Source organism: Chrysochloris asiatica, unplaced genomic scaffold (genome assembly GCF_000296735.1).
Source record: "Chrysochloris asiatica unplaced genomic scaffold, ChrAsi1.0 scaffold00004, whole genome shotgun sequence".
Lineage (NCBI taxonomy): Eukaryota > Metazoa > Chordata > Mammalia > Afrosoricida > Chrysochloridae > Chrysochloris > Chrysochloris asiatica.
In genome coordinates, this window is record NW_006408522.1 from 12246532 (window position 1) to 12268064 (window position 21533).

Consider the following 21533-nt stretch of genomic DNA (forward strand, 5'->3'; position numbering starts at 1 on the left):
AATCGCTCTTTCGGTTTCTATGACTGTAAATCTTCAGGAGACCAGACAGCTTCAGCATTCTCCCACTGAACATTGGGTAGGTTTGAAATGCCAACCTTGTGGTTAGTAGCTAATGCTTATCCCACTGCGCCACCAGGGCTCCTTCGTCCCTTTGGTCATCTTTATTCTGAAACAGTTCCCCTCTTAACACAGTGCAAATACTTAGCAAATACTTATTGCTTGAAGAAAAACAGATATTGGTCTGCCCTCATGAAGCTTTTTTTTTCTTTTTGAGTTATGGTGTTGGAGGAGAATATTGAAAGTGTCATGGGCTGCTAAAAGAACCAATAGATCTGTGTTGGAAGAAGTGCAGCCAGAGTGTTCCTTGGAGGCCAGGATGACCAAACTTCATTTCTCATACTTCAGACAAATTGTCAGGAGGGCCCAGTTGCTGGAGAAGGATATCATGTTTGGTAAGGTGGAGGGTCGGAGAAAAAGAGGAAGCCCCCCAGCGAGATGGAGTGGCAAAATGGCAGCATCAATGGGCTCAAGTGTGGCAACAATAGTGAGGTTGGCCCAGGACCAGGCAGTGTTTCATTCTGTTGTGCATAGGGTCACTATGAGTCTATACCAACTCAATGGCACTAACAACAACAACAACATGAAGCTTATATTCTGGTGACAAATTAAATTTAAAAAATCATAGAATCACTATTGTAGCAAATGCAACGAAAGAGAGGAACGCATGATGTTACTCTGAGGAGTCTAAATTAATTTATAAAATGTCCTACAATTGAATTTTGGTGTTTCTCATGATCAGATTCAGGTTAAACGTTTTTAGCAAGAAAGTTACATAGGTGATGTGTCTTAAAGTATATCAGATCAGAAAGTATATATTTCCATTTAAAAAATAAAACAAAACTCCATTACTAGGTTTTAAGGTTTTTTTAAGATATACAAAGACAAATTCCCTTTAAATATGCTGTGAGCTTTTGATCAGGATAACATCCTGCTTTACAAAAGCATCCACAGGTGAGAGGGAACTTGAGTGGAAAAGACACTGGACTAAGGAGCTCTGAGCTTTAGTGTTAATTTGTTCAATCATTAGCTGTGAGTCTCTGTGTAAATCTCTTTAAATTTTCACCTTTTTTTTTTTTTTTTTTAATGAGGGGACAGGGTCAGATCCTTTGAATTCTAAAATTCTATGACTGTGAAGCCAATGTTGTAGTAGCGACAGAGTTGAATTTAGAATCAGGACACCTGCCTTTGAGCACTGTTAAGTGCCTTAGAAGGAGCTCTAGTAGCCTAATGGTTACGAATCGGGCTGAGAACTTTAAGGTCAGCAGTTCGAAACTACCAGCCGTTCCGCGGGAGAAAGATGAGGCTTTTCTGCTCCGGTAAACATTTACAGCCTCGGAAACCCTGTGCAGGGTCACTATGAGTCGGAACCACGGCACATAACAACAAGTGCCTTAGAGTTGGTTCTGACTCATAGCGAGCCACCCTGTATAGGAGGGGTTTCCAAGGAACAGCTGGTAGGTTTGAAACGCCAACCTCGAGGTTAACAGGCCAGTGCTGATCCTACAGCGCCACACTTCGGTCATATACCAGGCGTGTGAACAAGATAAACCCTGTAATCACTCTAAACCTTATAGCGTTGGGGCAGATTAAGAATGTTTGTTATTGAATAGCACAATGCATAATAAACCATAAAGAACGACACAAATGTTGAGTATTATTTTATAACGTCCAGTCTTCCTTCTTTTGATGTAACTTGTCAAACAGAAAAAGCAACCTAAGTGACTTAAGCCTTATCAAGTTATCAGTTTAAATTTTAAAGCCAAGAAATATTAGTATTTAACTGTGCCTCATAATGGTGTGGCACTGTGGGATAAAGCACTGGACCACAAAGTCGGTTTGAACCACAAGGTCGGCGGTTCAAATTCACCAGTCGCTCCTTGGAAACGCTGTATCAGGGTCACTGAGTCGGAATCGACTCGACAGCACTTAACAACAACATACTTGATTTATGGAATTTACAGACTAGTGTTATTCCGTATATGTTTATGCTTTTACGATTAATCATACTGGCTTAAATTATGAGTACTCACTTGTACAGGCCGGGGTCCTCCATAAGGTAGTCACTGTTGGGGCCCAAACAGTGAACATTGCATACGCTATACAAGTAAGATAAAACAATTTCCTCTTTCAGTGAACAAATTCGTGTTGCGTTATTAGATCCACCCAGAGGATGGCAAACCAAGCGAGGGGTGGGGACCGGGGGACATCATAGGACTAAACTAGAGCTGAAAGCATGGAGTTTTCCTTCGGGCGGGACATGTCACACGGGCCAACATTTACATTCTTGGACTAACCGCCCCAGGGTTCATTAATGGCCTGGGCACACTGACCATATTTTTCGATTATTCAGCAAAGCCGATAAAGTATTTCCCTAGGAGAGGCTCAGGGCACGCGCACGTCTTTAGTATAACACGCGAACTCTATTCCGACAGGCCTACAACACTGTTGTTGTTCTAGACACTAGACGTTACAAGAAAATGGCTAACGAAGCAGTGGAGGAACGGTGGTGCGTCGGACGTTGGTGCGGTTAGACCTGCCTGACCTCCCAGGCCACGCAAGGGGTCGCACTGCCCAGGTGGCCACAACCCATTTCGCGGAGCGCGCCCGGCGCCATCCCTCGTGCCAGTGCGCACGCGCGCCCGTCATCCGGGTGCTGGCGGCGCTGCAGGTTGCACTGGGGTGGCGGACAGGGGGCGGGGCTAGCGGCTCATTGTGCGCAGCGTTGTGCGACGCCGGCGGCCTTCGAGGCCTGAGTCGAAGTTGGCGCTGTTACGGTCGCCCTGAAGCCCGCTCGCTGCCTTGGCAGCGCGCTGCTCTTCTAAAATGGCTGCTATTACCGATGCCGTGGCAACGTCTGCTGCCTCTGCCGCCTCGGTTCAGGCGGAAGGTAAAAAGATCACGGATCTGCGGGTCATCGATCTTAGGTCCGAGCTGAAGCGGCGGAATTTAGACATCACCGGACTCAAGAATGTGCTAGTCTCTCGACTCAAGCAGGTGAGGCCTGGCGAGGTCCGGGTAGGAAAGCTTAGGCCGCGCCTCGCGTTCCCCCTTCAGCCGCAGCTCTGGACCGCCAGCAGTGGCTGAGGCCCGCGGGGCGGAGCAGTGGGGAGGCCCCGGGCGCCGCCCGCGCACGCGGGAGAGCGGGGACCCTCCCGTGTCGCCCCTCCCCCGCGTGCCGGGCTCGGTATTCGATAGGCCGCGAGCCGCCAGGGACCCGCCGCCGCAGCCGAACGCGCCCCCGCCTCCCTTGGGACGTCCCCGTCGGCCTGGGAGGGCTGCGGACAGACGGCGCGGCCTCCCAAGGGCGATCGTGGAGACCTGGGAGGCGCTTGGTCCCCAGCCCTTAGCCATGGTGAGCGCGTGCATTTCCTGGCCTCAGAGGGTATGGTTACTTTGGTGACTTGTGCGAAGTTACCGTTTAATTGTGCCCAACCGTTCCTTCCCCATCTCGAGTGTGGGGGTGGGGAATGGTAGTGGGAGTTAATGGTTGGGAAAAGAGAGGTTTTATTTTCAGTTTTTTGCATCAACGCAATAGTCTGCTTTTTCATCCTTGATTATCATTCTGGTTTATTTGAGAGCATTGGAATTGTGGTCGAGGAGAAATATGTTTGCATTATAGATATTAGGAAAATATTTTTGTAACTAACAACTTTTTTGCAATTGAGTGTACTGTATTTATTTGTTTAGTTCATTATGATAATATATTTCATTTTATCTACTTGGTAGAACTTTATACTCCATGTGATTTTCATTCTTATTCATTTTAATCCCCTGAAAGTTTCTGACTTGTTTAATGTCGTTTTTGTTTGTTTGTTTAAATCGGTATATGATCTGAGTGGCAATTGTACTGCCTGGTGGCACAGTGGTTAAAGTGCTCGACTGTTAACCTAAAGGTCAGCAGTTCGAAACTGTCAGTCTCTCCACCGGAGACCGCTGTGGCAATCTGCTTATGGAAAGATTTACAGTCTTGGAAACCCAATGGAGCAGTTCTACTCTGCTCTATAGGGCCTCTGAGTCGGAATCGACTGCATGGTAATGGAATTTTGTGGGAGGGTTTGTTACTTTTTTTGAGACTTGAGGTTTGCTGGTTTGTTTTTTATTCGACTTTATAAAATAAATTTAGATAGATTGTGTAGCATATTAACTTCTCTTTCTAATGTAGGCTATTGAAGAGGAAGGAGGCGATCCAGATAATATTGAATTAACTGTTTCAACTGATACTCCAAACAAGAAACCAACCAAAGGCAAAGGTTGTTACTAGTTATGAACGTATTTTAAACTATATTTTGGTTTTAACTTACCTCTGATCTTCTGCAACTTGTCCTGTTTATATAGTGCTACTCTTTTGCTATTTCCTTCTGGCATTCTGCCTTTTTGGGTCAAGGAAGAACTATTACTGTTTCCAGGTTGTGGAAGACTTGTAACCTTTAACATTTGACAGAAGCCAACCAGAAAATGAGACCAGCTCTTTATTGCTTCTGGAAAAAAAAAAAATGACAAAGTCAAGTTTCTTAATGTGTTTCTTTGATAGTGTGAAGATTGCAAAAAATAAAATACAATTTAATACATGTCTACCTTGCCCCACAATTGGCAGAATATTGATGGAATTCTTACTAAATCTTTCACCATGGCTCCTTGCTATTTTCTCTAGTTTATTAAAATCCATAACCTTTATGTTTAGTAATTTGTTTGATGTGGTGAATTTAACTTGCAATTATGCCATTATACATTTTGATTTTCAGCGAAATGAAAAAGATGTCAGAGATTATAATACAGTGGAAGGGAAATTCCATTACTAAGCTGCACCTGCTCCCCAAATCTTAGATTGTAGGGAAATTGTTTTTTATTTTAGAACTTTTAAACTAGGCCAGAATATAAGTGGGACTTTTAAATAAAACTTCTAGTAAGTGGAATAGTCACTTGATTAATTTCAGATTTCTCCCTCCTTTTCATAAGGACAGTGGCAGAAGGGAGATAATGATGGGAATATTTGGATCCTGGTGCTTACCCATAGTTTTCATTAATTACTATGTTGTTGTTTGTTGTTAAGTGCCATCGAGTCAATTCCGACCCATAGCAACCCTGTATAGTGTTTCTGAGGAGCCGCTGTTGAGCTCAAACTGCCAACCTTGCAGTTCAAACAGCTTTGCAGTCTGGTGCATTAACCCACAGTGCCACACCAGGACTCCATTAATTACTGTAGTTTTGACTGAATGCAGAGTATATCTTGCTCCTCAGAAACCTTAAACAGGGTTCCTATGAATTGGAACCAACTTGACGGAACTTAACAACAGCAATAACAATAGTATCTTGGACAGATACAGCATTTTTTGGAATCTAACTTCCTTTACTGCTAAGCAAAATACCACATCAACTGTAGATCAAATTGATTGCAAATGATTAAATGGATTAGCAAGAAAATTGATCTCTGGCATCCTATGGTTATGGGAACCAGGCAGATCCTGAGCCTTCACAAGTTTGGAGGAGTCTCATGTTTATGTGTCACATGAAATTGAAAAGGATTAAAACATTTTGTGGGTGGGATACAAATGGCAGAAGTTGAGATGGAATTTTGAGGAGTAACAGAGAATCATAAAGATCTGTTGCTTTAATGTAGCTCTTAACTTGATGTATAAGTTGGAGAAATATATTTCCCTGTGCTTATAGAAACTTATTCTGGCAAGGAGAAACGATTTCAGAAATAAGTAAGCTCCTAAAGAATCAGCAATGAGTATATCAGATATTAACTATGTATTATCTTATAGTGGTTTTGATCCATATCCTTTACATAGTCCATTAAGGTAATTGGATAGATGCTGGAGTAGTGATTCAAAGTTCCAAGTTATGAATATGTTGGGATTTTAACATTTAAACCTCATTTGATTTATTTAATTCCTGTTTTTAAATTTCTCTGTATCGTTAAAAAGTTTTTTTCTCTCAGAAATAATTTCATAAATTAAAAAATGTAGATTTCCTCAATATTTTATACATATATACCAGTATATTCGTTTGTTCTGTGAATTATAAAGATACTTGAACTTTAAGTTTTTAAAAACTCTGATGTTCCCGTGTCTTGTAGTCTTGTTTTAACATTTATAATGTGTAACTGGCTACTGAGTACTTCATGAACCTCTTTCCAGGATCTACATGATAAAGATCTCTAGTCTCCTGGAATTCCATCTATCATTGTTATGAAAATTGTGTGAATTACAAAAAACATAGTATCATTTACCGCTAAGATACATACAGATAAAATTTTTTTTAAATACTTTTAGAAATCAAATTTGTACAGGGAAACATTTAAATATCATTAATTAGTAGATTTTTTAAATCCAAGGATTCAGAAAATTAAATAGTGTTTTAATGTGAATAATTTTTTGTCTCGTTGAATTACATTAAATTCTTTTTGTCAGATCTTTTATTAGTGTTATATACCTTGAAAATAACTTAATCTAGGTCATGCTACTTTTGCTTCAGTGAGTCTGCTTCTCCTTTTGTAAAATTGGAAATTATATTAGATCATACATAAGACTCTTTTAATTCTAAAATATAATGGTTACATATAACCTGGAGTCAAGAAAATGGCATTCTCTTTAATATAAGATATATATCATCCTTGTTCTATTAAAACTCAGGCACTCAATCAGTATAGATATTTTTCAATATAGATTATTAAATGAGGAAAAGATTTTTAAAAAGGGTTTACTTGGAGACAGTCATGCTGATATCATGTAAACATGACATGTAATACTTGCTGGAAAAATAAATAATTCTTACGATAATGTTAAATCAGCAGATAAAGGTTAAAAGGTATTATTACAAACATAAGAGATAGGTTTAATGGATTTGGAAAAACTACCTAAGTAATTAATTTTGTAAAGCAGGATCACTGTTTCTTTATATGGAATTATGTGTTACAATAATTGTGCTTAGACAGATTTGAGGAAAAATAATCTGTATTCATAAGTATATTATAGAATATTTCTAAATGCAGTTATTAAAAGCAAAAACTTGTAATAAATGTTGATGTTAGTGGTTCTGTTATTAATCAACATATTTATAAAATATGTATTCAAATAGTTAATATGGTAGATCAGTTTGTAGTTTAGTTTCTCCTGAAACTTTTTATACTCTCCTTGCCATGAACTTTAAAAAAAAAAAATCTTGGGGTGCAAAATTCACAGTCTTGCAATGAACTTTTAAATAAGTAACCGAGCAGAAAACTTTACCCAGTAAGATTTACTGTCATATCTGGGTGTGTTATGAAAGTGGTTAAGCAGGTAGAACTCCTCATTTGTTTGTTTTAGAGATTATAGATTTTAAATTTCTTTTGAATTTTTAACCTTTGAAGGCAACTCTGAGTTCAGCAAAAATTGCTAATTATTTTATTTACTTATTCAACACTGTATCCACAAGTATATTTAGTACAGAAATTATTGCTATTGAAATTTGCAGTACTTGTAGACTTTAAAAAAAGTGAAAATGCTGTGTAAAATCTGATTTTCAGTGATCAAAATAAGTGTAATTGGGGGTTTTAGGTTTGACCATGGATAGCTTTTTGCAGATCATACCATTAACAGTATATTTATAAATACATGTGTACTGTGTAAAAATTTAATAACTATACATATGTATCAAATAAGATAATACAGTAATCAACAACTATATATATATAATATTCTTCTGATGTGATTTTTTTTTTTTAATAATAGTAGATTTGAGTTTTTGGCATTTAGAAAGACTTTGGAGGATAGAATTTCCATATGTATTACTTGGGTAGTAATAGGTTAATGACTTGGCCTTTACCTAAAACTTACTTACTTTTAGAGCACAGGAATCATTGCATTTTATTTCTCAATAAGCTGTTGCTATGTTGGAAAGCCCTATAATCTTGACTGGATTATTATCCAACCTCAAAGATTGTTATGTCTTCTTCATATCCCAAAATTAGACCCTTTTATTACAGCCTTTAAAACCTGTATTTTCCCTATGCACTCATATAGTAGATTGTATTTGTGTTGTCAAAGCATGTTTTGACTTTCCAGGTGTTTTATGGTATCAAACATGGTATATTTTAAGGATTCTGATGAGGAAAAAGTACTTTCCTGTCAGGCTGTTTAAAATTAAGGACAGAAAGCTTCAGGCTATGGGATCTTTTTAAGAACCCGTGGAAAATAAATATACTAATTGTGCCGTAGAAGAATTGATGCATTTGAGTTATGGTGTTGGAGAATATTAAAAGTACCATGGACCGAGAGAACAAACCAATCTGTGTTGGAAGAAGTACAGCCAGAATGCTTCTTGGAAGCCAGGATGGTCGGACTTCGTCTCATACTTCAGACATATTATCAGGAGGGACCAGTCCCTGGAGAAGAATGTCATGATTAGTAAAGTGGAGGGTCAGAGAAGAAGACTCCCAACGAGATGGATTGGCACAGTGGCAGCAGCAATGGGCTCAAGGATTGTGACATCGGCTCTAGACTGGGCAGTGTTTCGTTCTGTTATGCATAGGGTTGCTATGAGTTGGCACCGACTCAATGGCATATAACAAGAACGGTTGTACAGGAATTAGAGAAAAAAAATCATTTGGTGGTATCACAAAAGACTTTTAAAACAATGGCTTATCTTAGATTTAAAAGGACAGACTTTATTGATTTATATGCTCAATTATATTCCTCACAGATTACAGTAAAAAGACCTTAATAATATAGAATTCTAAGAAGTATAGTATAATTCACATCATGTGTTTCATAACCTAAGCTGTCTGGTGTGGCACTGTAGGATAAACACTGAATTGCTAACCACAAAGTCAGTGGTCCAAACCCCACCAGTCACTCCTCAGAAACTGTATATGTGGTTGCTATGAGTTGGAACCAACTCAGTGATACTTAATAATAGGCAGCCTTACGTAGCATCCCTAGTACCCAAGTGAAGGTTGCCCATAATTTCACCACCCTGATTTTATACAGATACCATTTTGTTGATCTAAGGTGTATATGTAAGGAGCTCTGGTAGCGTAGTGGTTACGAATCGGGCTGCGAACCTTAAGGTCAGCGGTTCGAAATTACTAGCTGCTCCGCAGGAGAAAGATGAGGCTTTCTACTCCCATAAAGATTTACACCCTCGGAAACCCTATATAGGGTCGCTATGGGTCGGAACCGACTCGATGGCACATAACAACAACAACAACAAGGTGTATATGTATGTGTGCATGTACTCATAGAAGTTTATTTTTAATGATTTGTTTTTGTTCCTTTTCAGCAACTAAAATTCACACCCTACATGGTGTTTTGTTAATGATGGATAGAATTTAAGTTCTTTGATCAGGAGATTCTGAAAACAGTGACCTTTCTCCTGCATTCTTACCAGGGCTTTTTTTTTCTTTTTCTTCTTAAAAAACTTTGTTAATTGAGTGAAGGTTTAGAGTAGATCATCAAATTTACATTTAGCAAATCATATACTTTGATTAATTACAATGGTTTCAATCCCCTCTATGTGCCAACAGTTAACAATATTTACCTCTGTTTACTTTAATCACTGCATTCCTCCCTATGTCTTCCACTACCTTCAAGTTTTTATTGTGAATTGAGTGATAGTTTACATGGGAAAACATCGTTTTTTGCTCATCGTTTCATTGCAATGATTACAGTCCCCTCGGTGCATCATCATTCAACAGTATTTGCTTCTGTTCCTCAGTTTTTTGTTGTTGTTATTGTTGGTTTTGGGGGGAATAGACACAAAAACACTCGGGAATATATAATAATTTATGCAACCAAAGGGTGCATTGTGCAAGGCTACCTCTTGGCCGCCAGCTCTCAGTCCCTCTCTTTCCATGAGTCTAGAGTCCTTAGTTGCTCCCTCTCACCATGTCCTCTTCTCTGTCTCCATCTCTTCTGGTATTGCTGCTTCTCTGGATAGGGTCATGCATTCCGCTTGTGCTCTTCTTAGATGGTCCTGGTCCTCTGTTTCTGGACTGTAAGAGTAACTACTACACCATTTTGTTACGAAAATTCTACCTTTACAGTTGTGATAGTCACAATTAGTCATGATAACTGTTACTATTGTAAGAATCTTATCCCCATCTCTTTTCACCAGACCCAATCTAGACAAGATGAAAACTAGTTAGTGGGGACTCTTGTCTTCCTCAGCACACTCTTAAACTCCCACTTGAAATCTTGTAAGCCAGTCACTTCGTGCCTTTATCGTCCCCTTGTTTTAGGCAGCCAGTGTCTAAGTTGCCCATCCCTATCTACCCTGTATACAGAGAGAATAGGATTGACAGTTGATGTGAAGACTTCTTCCTTCTCTGTTGGTATTTTGAGCTACTACATCTATAAGTATAGATCAAGTTCTTCAAATTCTAAGAATTTACACTTGGTTCCTTTATCAAAAATTACTTTTTTATCTTCTAGTTGAGTTCTGATTGTCAGGCCATCAGGGCTAGGTTAAATGGGTAGTGGTTGTTTGAGGTGCCGTCGAGTCTGTACTGACTCACAGTGACCCTGTGCACAACAGAACGAAACACTGCCTGGTACTGGGAATGGGTACTATCTGCAAATTTAGGTGTTCTTGTGCATCTCCCCTCACTTCATATCAGCTGGATGCTTTACTCTTGGCTCTAGCGCTCCGTGGCTGTCCTTGTCCATGGACTCAGGAGTCCCCAGATCTTACCACACTACAGAGCAACCAGCCCTTGCTCTTCTATATCTCATCTCTACGTCAGCAGAAGTCTATGGAACGTGGTTGAACTCAGCCCATTTCTTCATTGCTGCCTTTCCCTCTCTTCTACTCACCAGTAGACCAATGTGATCGCCATCAAGCTACATGCCTGCTTATGTGTCCCTTTGAGTTTCAGTCTTGGAGAGGGGGTTTGTCCTGAAAGGACTTGATTGCTTACCTTGATGGCTTCCCTTTCTTAACTTTTTATAACAGTGGTCGCATACAATATATGTCCTTTTATGATTGAATACTTTCATTCAGCATAATGTCCTCCAGATTCATTTATGTTGTGAGGTGTTTTGCAGATTCATACTTATTCAAGGTTGCATAGTATTAAACTGAGTATTTTTGCCAAAGTTTGTTTAACCATTCTTCTGTTGATGATAGGCATTTAGGCTGTCTATCTTTTTGATGTGTCTCCTGTAGATAGTATATTAAAGGATCTTATTTTCTTAACTATTCTAGTCTCTCTGCCTTTTGACTGGTACATTTAATCCATTTGCATTTTGTGTCATTATCCATAGGTATATATTGATGTCATTTTTCTGTGTGGGGTTCGTGTGTGGTGCTGCTGATTTCTTTGTTCCACATATTTTTTGGCACAGAGTTCATTTTGTTTATGGGTTTTCTTTATTTCTGTTGCATTAGTATTTACTGGATCTTCTTGGTCTTGGTTTTCCTCTTTCTATATTTTGATGTGTGGGTACATTAAGTTTCTTTGAGGTTATTTGGTAATTTATTTTTTCCCCCTGTCTAAAAGTCTCTTTCCTTCTCTCTCTTTCTTTCTTTCATCTACTTGCTTTCCTAGCCATTTAGAAGTTCTGTATCTGCACTATTTCCTCTTTGTGCTTTGTAGTTGAATTCACTCTAAATTGACCTCTGGTTCCCTATTTTTCAGTCTTGTAGATTAGTTTTAGTTTAAATACTTACATATTTGGATTGAGTTCTGGGTAATGGTGTCATTCATGGTAATCTCCAGTTGTTGTCTGCTGTAGTTAGTTGGTTCTCTGTCCAAGGAACACCCTTTAGTATTTTTTGTAAAGTTGGTCTGGTCATTACAAACTCCTTTAATTTTTGTTTACCAGGAGATACTCTAATTTTGCCCTCATATTTAAAGGATGTACTTGCTGAGTATATGATTATTTGTAGGCAGTTTTTTTCTTTCAGAGTTTTGTATATGTCATTCCATTGCCTTCTTGCCTGCCTGGTTTCTGCTGAGAAATCAGAGCTTAATCTTTCTGGATCTTGTTTGTTAGGTTACCTTTCGCTTTTCCTGAGCTGGTCTCAGGATTCTTTCCTTGGCTTTGGCAAGTTTTATTATGATATGTTTTGGTGATTTTCTTTTGGGATCTGCCCTGTTTGGGGTTGGTTCTGCTTCTTTTATGCTTATCATCTTGTTTTTCTTGATGTTAGGGAAGTTTTCTTCCAACAATTCTATTACTGTCTCTTCCAGTTCTGGAATTACTTTGACCCATAAGTTGTTCATCTTCATGGTGTCCCACATAACTCTTTTTTTTTTTTTTATTTTATTCAGAATTTTTTTTCATTATTTTTTCTGATTGTTATTCTGGAATACTAATGTTGAGAGGTTTATCTTCAAGATTACTAATTTAGGCTACTATTGCTTCAAATCTACTCCTTTGCTCTTTCAATGTATTTTCCATTTCTGAAACCTTAATATTAATCTTCTGGATTTCTAATTGTAGGTTTTGTATTGTTTCAAAATTCACATTTATTTTGTCTGTCTGTTCTTATATATTTCCTAAAGTTTGTTTTGGTGTTCTTGTTTTCATTTTCCTCTTTCTGTCAATCCTTTGTAGATATCTAAATAGTCTCTTGAATTATTTTTTAGTTAGCTCCATTACCTTTTCTGGCTCTGCATCTTGGTCATTTATTTCAGCCATTTTCTCCTGTTCATGTGAGCTGAAATTGGCTGTTATCGCCTTAGCATTGTGGGGTTTTCTATTTGTATTTAACTAATAATTGTATGTTGATGTGTTCTTAGACTCTCACCATCTGTCTCCTGTACATGTGGCTAGAGAATGGAATTGTGTTTACCATTCTAGTTAGCCTTTCTTGTACCATAGTTCAGGATTTGGCTGGTGTTGGCTGCTACTGATGATCAGGTGATGTTGGAGCTGGTATTAGTTCTTGCATATTGGGTGAAGCTGGAGAGGGTACGGTTTTGGCTGGATTGTATCAGCATACTTGCTGTCTCATGTCAGATGGGAAAGAGATGACCCCTACCCATATATTCAAGAAAACAAAATGGAATAAACAAACAAGAACCCAATAATAAAAAGAGGAAGTAGTAAAGAAAAATAATAAAACAGGCAGCAGTCAGAAAAAATATATAATAACTATAAAGACAAAAGAGGGATAGAGAAATGGAGCTATAGAAGAGAAAAATAACAGAGGAAATAAAAGGATGAAATTTTGAAAAATACCTTAGAAAAATCAGGGAGAGGAACGATGAAGTGAGAGTAGTAAAGGGGGGGGGGCGGGAAGGACAAAGAATAAGTAAACAAAAATAATGATACAGCAAAAGCAAAACAAGAAAACAAAGCAGTGCAGCTGTTGGACCCTAGAGGAGAAAACTCTGGGGGCTCCTGCAATTCAAGATGCTCAGAAAGTGTGTGGCAGCAGAGTTTCTGGCCCTGGATGGAGTTCCTTATCTGTGTTCAGGGCACTCAACCTGGAAGTAATTCATAGAGGTTCTTGATGGAGCTGGTTTCACTCTCTGTTAGGACCACAGGTCACCTGGGGGCAGGGTGACTGGTTAAATGTTGATCTGGTGGCTCTGAGGGTTTTGTAGGTCTAGAACCATTCCCACTGGAATCCAGGCACCAAAGCAGCACAGCTGGCCTCACTTTCACACTGGTGCGACTCCCAACCATGTGGTTCTGAACTTTCTGAAAGCAGAGTGTGCTGCTGAGCTAGCCACACCTCTGCTCACCAGGGAGTGCATGGCAAGGAATCACACCTTTCTTGTTGTCTGTGTGTATCTGCTCTGTTAGGCCTCCTGTTGCTCACAAGATGCTACCTAGAGTTATATCTGTCTGCTAGTTTATAAGTCAGTCTCTCTTTCTCACTGCCCCTGCTCAGCTTCTCCTCCCAGCAAACTCTCAAACCAGTTGCCTTGATCTTTCCTCTGAAGTTCAGGGTTCCAGAATTTTCATTTTTTTTGTCTTGGTTCATTTGGTTTCTTTGTTGTAGAAGGATCCATATAGTCTGCCATCTTGCCAGAAGTTTCTATCACTCTGATGTTTTTAGTTACTCTGTCTTCTCAGTACTTCTCAAGCTACCACTCTGTATGAGAGTCATTTGAAGAGTTTTTAAAAATACCGATGCCAGGCTCCTACCCCCAGAGATTTGGTTGCTGGGAGGAGAAGGGGAAGGAGCATCATCAGTTTCTGAAAGCTCCTTAGGTGATTCTAGTATGTAGCCAGAGTTAAGAACCACTGCTCTAGAGTAGAACGTGAAGCTGGAGTACTATCTTCATTCATCTCTTTCCACAGATCAGTTTCCAAAGTGTTGTATATGATGTAAAAAAAAATACATTTTTAAATCTCACTTTTGTTAAAGAGATGAAACACTCATATATGTCAAAAGTGCTTAATCTGATTATCTTTAGGTGATAAGTTTAAGAGTCTTTTTTAAAATATACTTTTTGGTGTTTTCTACAGTTTTAAGTGTGGATTACCTTTATAGTTGTTGTTGTTGTTAAGTGCCATCGAGTTGGTTCCTACCCATAGTGACACTACATAGGGTTTCCGAGGAGCGACTGGTGAGCTTGAACTGCCGACCTTGCAGTTCAGACTGACTTTGCAGTCCAGTGTATTAACCCACAGTGCCACACCAGGACCTCTACCTGTATGTTGTTGTTGTTAAGTGCCATCGAGTCAATTCTGACCCATAGCAACCCTGTATAGGGTTTCCGAGGAGCAGCTGGTGAGCTTGAACTGCCGCCCTTGCAGTTCCAATGGCTTTGCAGTCTGGCACATTAACAATCTAGTTTCTAATTCAACATGTAAAACAAGCTCAAAATTACTGATTATGGAAGGAGTCATAGTAGTGAAAATTTCAGTTTTCTTAAGCATGTGCTTATCAGGTTTTTACTACTAATAACTTTTGTTTAAAAAGATAATAGCAATAAAAATCTAATGCATTCATGTACATTCTATTAGAAACTAAGCTAGATCTTTTCATGAGCCTTGCTTAGTTCTGCCACTTGTGTCACGGGCATGTTAATCTCTCTGAGGCTCACATTTAAAAATTTTATAGAAGAGATGTTTGGAGCCACTATTTACACTAAAAGTAAAAGAGATAACATTTCAAACAATTGGCACCTTGTACTTTAAGATCTAAGGTTTTATGGATTTTGAGGCGTGGGAATGGACCTGTGTTTAAATGGAAACACTGCCATTAACTAGCTTTGTAATCTGATGAACTTTGCAGCCTCAGTGTCTTTTGTAAAATGGAGATGATAATTTCAGAGTAGTTATGAGGATAAAATAAATTATCAATACACGTATCTTAGTGGTTGACCCATAGATACCACTTAAGCAGAGTTGGCATCTGCTGGGTCCTAATAACCTTATGTTTAGCAAAATGACACAGTGCCTGGTCGTGTTCCATCTTCACAAGGATGGCTAGTTTGAGCCCATTGTTACAGCCACTGTGTCAGTCCACCTTACTGTGAAGTGCTGTCTCATTTTCACTGACCCTCTACTTTAACCAAGGGATTGGGCTCTCCTGATAACATGTCCAAAGAACATTTGTTGTTGAAGTATAAGTGTTTAGTTTGCCATTAAACTGAGGGCTGCCATTTCAAAGATAGTATCATTAAATTGAGTTAATTAACCACTCCTTACTAGAATAATGTCTTTTAAGTAGGTCATGATAAGAGGTAATGGAAAGAATTTAGGATTGGAAATGAGAAGGCTTGGCTTTCACTTCTGACAGCATCATTTTGTTAGCTTGGGACCTTAAGAAGGCTATTTTAACCTCTTGTACAGTTTCTTTTTTTAAATGGGGGATAACCTGTCCTTGTGTACCATACTGTGCATGGAAAAATCAGTTGAACTTTGCAAATTGTGATGGTGGTGGCTGTTATGTACTGTGGAGTCGGTTCCAACTCAGTGACCCTGTATAGTGTTTCTGAGGCTATAAATCTTTACGGGAGCAGAAAGTCATTTTTCTTCTGTGGAACAAGTGGTACTTTTGAACCGCTAACCTTGAGATTAGCAGCCTGACTCGTAACCACTACACTACCAGAGCCCCTTTTGCAGATTGTAGAGCAGTTTATAATTGTAAGGAGCATAATAGTATTTGCCAATAATCTAAAGGATTGACCCAAAGGCTCTTCTATAGGTTATTTAGTGATGTGTGTGTTTGGAGAGAGAGGAGATCCTCTCCTATCTTTTTATAAGGGCTTATTTCTCCTAAGATGTAGCATATTTAAAATGATTGTATTATGGAAATTTCTTTAAATGACTTCGATGAGTTTATGAGCTCTGTCCTATCAAGTATTGTTTGCTTTTTCGGGAGAGGATCATCTCTCTGTGTTATTTTCTTTAATATAGTAATAAACAAATAATAATAAAAAATAACTATGATGAACAGGTTTCTTGGTATCTATGTAGTAAAGTCCTGATTTATTTGTTTCTTTTATTGTGGTAAAATTAAATATAATAACACATTTGCATAGCAGCTATTTTTACATGTACAATTCAAAATATTTATTACTGTCACCATACTATGCAGTCTTCATCACGATCAGATAAGCTTTTTTTAACTTGCAGAATTCTCATATTTAAGTTGAATTTGATGGTAAAGAGAATGGTGAGAGTAATGAGGAAATTAGATACAAAGGTTTTATCCAGGTAGTAGGACATAGGAAACATAAATGTGCTTTCCCTAAAACAGAAACACTAACATTCTGAATAGGAAGCAGACTTCACAAGAAACTGTCTTTATGTTCCCATCTGATACTCATTTCTCATTTGAGTCTCACAATCCCCCGAGGATTCTGTTTTACTTCCATAAAAGAATTCCTACTCTTAATATTAATTTTTCACATACTTGAAAGGAACAGGATCTTGTTTCCATTTTTTATCACTCTTTCAGAAAGAGGATTAAGTAAAATAGTTTTGAGTTAGACTGGTAAATAAACTAGGATGAGGGGTACTTCTATAGGTGGCCTAACAGCTAAATCCTTTCTCTACCCTTTTGGGTTTTTGAAGGTAGGTAAATAATATCACATTTCAAAAGAAATGTTTCTTTTTAAGTGCTATAAATTCTGGCATCTGTCAACATTTCTGGTACATTATGGATTCTTGTGGAGATGTTTGTGGACTAGTCTGAAAACATAATAGACTTTTAGTTCCAGTCATTAGTTTGTAGTTTTGAGGCTGAGAGTGGAGCGGGGAGGCCTATGGTCTGTGGGTTGAAGTAATTTCTTCTTGTCAGTTAAATCAGTCATTATGTTAAATCCTTAACACTGCTTAGACTTCTGTTGTTGTTAAGTGCCATTGAGTTGGTTCTGACTCATAGCAACCCTGTATAGGGTTTCCAGGTTTAAAAATAGCATAGCCATGCTACTTAAGAAATTTTTTCTCCTTATAGGAAAGGCAAGGTCTATTTGAAACAATGAGAGTTAAGGCAAGTATTAGATAGTAAGGTATAGATTAAAGGAAGAATTTTATTTCATTGACGGGTAAAACTTAGAGAAGACTCTGGGGGCTATGGGTCTTGAACTCAGCTATCTGGTGTCTGGTTATATATACAGACAGTAGAATACCATTACAAGGTGCTATTACTTCTGGGAGAAATGAAGAAAAAGAATTTGAGTGATAAATAAAAACATACCATACGTATTAAGTCAGTTAAGATGATGGGTTTAGATATAGAATTGTTTGCACGGCTTACATATTCTAGTGAAGTAGCATGACATTGTTTAAAAGGCTTTGTCTCTTTTGGTTTGGGACAGCTACAACCAGGCTATAAGCAATTAACATTTGCTTCATCAGATGATTTGGGAGGGAGTAGAGCGTGATATATACCACAGGACAGGCGTCTCTGAGTGCTTTTTTATCATAAAGCAATAAAATATTGGTTGTTAGACCATTTACCTTCTTTCACAGGTAAAAAACAAGAAGCAGATGAGTTGAGTGGAGATGCTTCTGTGGAAGATGATGCTTTTGTCAAGGTAAAGTTTTTATTACTCAGGCTAAGGTATTTATTTTGAGATTCATCATTTGCATGGTAAATTTCATGCATTTTACTTGAACAGTAGATACTAAAGTAGGTGAAGTCTCATTAGCTTTTATCATTGAGAAATATGATAAATAACTTTATCCTTTAATTAAATTAGACTGAAAGCTAAAAGTAACCTCTCCAGGTCTTTATGTAGAAATCTGAGACATAGTGGCCAGGAAATCGCTACCGAACAAATGATGTTTTAGTTCCTAGACAAGTGTATTAGTAAATGTATAATTTAACCATTGTATTTAACTTTTGTATATACTAGACAGAACTTAATGACTGTAGTTTTGATATGTTGATTCTTAGTAAAGAGCAAATTAACTTTAGTTTGCTTTTTGAAGATAAAGAAGCCAGGTCTTTTTTTTTTGGAATGTTCTTCAAAACTTACCAGCCAGAGAATATACATACAGTATATAATTTTGATTGAGGTCATGGCAGTTCTTTATCATAAAGATCAATAAAACCAAGTGTTTTTCTTAGTAGTTAGGTTTTTTCATTTGTTTTGGTTCTATTTTAATGAAAAGTGATCTACTATTTAAATGATCTTTAGGTCTTAAATATTGTATATGTAGAAATTACTTAATGAGCATAGTTTTGTAGTAGGATATTTATACTCCTATATTCCATTTTGTATAGTATGACATTAGTTCATACTAATATGTCAGTGTCTGAGCATCACCAGGAATTCAGTTCCTGTCCATTGTCCCTCTCATCTCTCTTACTGAACCCCACACGAACAACACACTACACATCTCACACTTTGCACCTTGCACTTCAAGGGCAGTCATAGAAAGAAAGAAGTGTTTGGTTGAGGAATAAACTCTAAAATCAGATGATTTAAAGAACTCTTTACCCATGGACCCATTGAAATTGATGATGCATACTTATCTGCTTTTGTTTGAGTGTTTTATTAACTGTTGAGTTTAAATATTATGTTATCTTGTGGGATACTTTCTATTAGGTTTGTTCCATTGTTCTTACTTTCTCCAGTTTTCTTCACTAATAAACATGTGATGAAACAGAAATTAATCCACAAGATGTAAAAGCATTGTGGCTTTTAGTTGTCAAATGTCTATCTTGATTTCAGCTTTTTAGTTCATTGAAATGTTACAATCACTTGATTTACTGCTAAGAGGCATATTACTTTGTATTTAGAAGAATAGTAATACTGTCTCTAATATATGCTATAAAAGATACCTTTGTGTTAGTATTCAACGACCAACTGCCTGGCCATAATCTCTAGAAGAGTAAAAGAACCTTTAAGAAAAGTTCTATTTCAATACATTTTTAACTTCTATGTATTTCTTTTTTCACATTGGAAATACCATCATATGTAAGATATTTGATAAAAACTAAGCAATACATTTTTCCTTGTCTCCCAGGATTGGTGATTTTGGGATTTATACAGTGGTGGTGGGTAAATATCAACTATTACTAAAATATCTGAATAGTAGTGGAATTTCTTCCATGGATAAGTGAGAAAAAGAGTTAAAACTGGCACTTCAGAAGAGAAGATTGTTTTTGGTAGTGTCCGTATTCCATCTTGAACCTATGACATTCTGCCACTTATATTGTGGTGAGATTCTTAAACCTGCCTCTCGAGAGCACGGATGGCCCTACTTACTTCTCAAGCATTCCATATTCCAAAGCAATTACAGTCCTTCTTTTTGCCCACCTCCCTCGGTAGAAATTTCTGTGTCTTCAGTGCAGTTCAGCCATGAGTAATTAATAATTATACGTTGCCCTACCCCCTTTCAACCCTGTAAGATTAGAACAAGAAGAAATGTTCATTGTTTTCAACTCTTTCTCTGCAGTTGAAAAGGAAACTAAGCAGATTGCCGCTGTTCTTTGTGTTCACTGAAGTAGCAGGTACCCATAAATTCTTGAGAGGCAAACAGGCCACCTTCCTTTCCAAATCCAATTCCAACTATTGTTTCCTGCCTAATTGGCAATTGTGGCACAGTAATGTGGCACTTCAAACTGAATAAATTTGAATTCAAATTTTTACATATATTTAAAGAACAGATATTGATGTAGCAGTTGAGCATTCCTTATTATTAATTAGAAATAAAGTTTGTATTATATATAATAAGTAAGTCTATTTATAGAGTCTTTGAAGTTAAATCAAACTACAACATATGGAGAAATAAAATAATTTCTTTGAAGCCATATCCTCACAGCTCCCAGAATGTGGTTTGTGTTAAGTTTCATCCATTCGGTTCTGACTCATAACGACTCTGTATAGGGTTTCTGAGGAGTAGTTGATGGGTTTGAACCTTATGGTTAGCAGTCTAGTGCTTACCCTTCTCTTAGTATATGCTGCATCTGGAACTCTAGAATGTGATTTTTTGAGTATTAAATAATGGAACTTGGAGAGCATCTCTAGTTGCAATTCAATTGTGTATACATATTTGAGAGATTTAGGAACTCAGGTGCATGGTTTGATGACCTTTGTGTTAGACACAGTTCTATCTATGTAGAGTAATGAAAATTGTTGAACTTTAAATATGGGGATAATAGCAAAATATAAAATTTAAAACATTAGAGATGTACATTACCAAAAACATGTGGTGGATAGCCTACACTACTTTGCCTCTAGTTGTACCAAATTTTCTTACCATTAAAAGGACTGTGAATTGGAGACTCAAGAGACACATGAACAAGATGGAAATGACGAATTAAAGGATTCTGAAGAATTTGGAGAAAACGAAGAAGAAAATATGCATTCCAAGGAGTTGCTTTCTGCAGAAGAGAACAAGATTGCTCATGAATTTATAGAGGCAGAAGCAATAGAAGATATAGAAAAAGAGGACTTCGAAAGTCAGGTCTTTAGCCAGTTTTTTAAAACATGATCCAGATAAATTACGTTTTTAAATAATAAAAAAATTTTCTAGTTCAATTTGGAAGCCACAGAATTTAAATAAGAAAAATTTTAAGTTTATAAATCACCCCAGATTTTACTACTTACAGTGACATTTCTTATTATCTCCCACTATGTATTTTTTACATGATAATACCATAAATTGCTATTTTATTCTATTTTCATTTAACCTTTTATAATGGCTTCACAATTCTTTGTAATGCACAGCATAATTTATTAGACTATTTTCTATGTGCCTAATAGACACATCTTTAAGTTTGAACATGGAAGTTTTTTTCCTGCCCCATTGTGAATGAGTACACTGATTTGACTCTGACCATGCCAGCATTACCTGGTGGTAGCTACCTGTCTCTGCTTTTGTTACTTTAGTAGATACAAGCCATTGCTTTAGTTGGCATTTCTTTTGTTATTAATAAGGGCTAGTTATTAAATTACTAAAGTTTAATTTTAAAGCATAATCATTTTTTATATACAGTCAGCCCTCCATATCAATGGGTTTTGCATCCATGGATTCAACCAACTATTGAGAATCAAAAATACTGGGCCAGGGACTAGCAATTTAAGTGGTCCAAGAGGGGACAAAAAATGTGTAGGTATTATAAGTAAT

General features: G+C 37.5%; 1 protein-coding gene across 2 annotated transcripts in view; it reads left to right on the forward strand.

Moving 5' to 3' along the window:
* Positions 1–2795: 2795 nt before the first annotated feature.
* Positions 2796–21533, forward strand: part of SLTM (SAFB-like, transcription modulator) — a 43537-nt gene continuing 24799 nt past the window's right edge. For both annotated transcript variants that reach the window (XM_006831599.1, XM_006831600.1), the window contains exons 1-4: positions 2796–3054; positions 4223–4310; positions 17925–17989; positions 20673–20870. In XM_006831599.1, the coding sequence (XP_006831662.1) occupies positions 2884–3054; positions 4223–4310; positions 17925–17989; positions 20673–20870 (522 nt within the window). In that variant the 5' untranslated portion in view covers positions 2796–2883. The remainder of the gene's footprint in view (positions 3055–4222; positions 4311–17924; positions 17990–20672; positions 20871–21533) is intronic.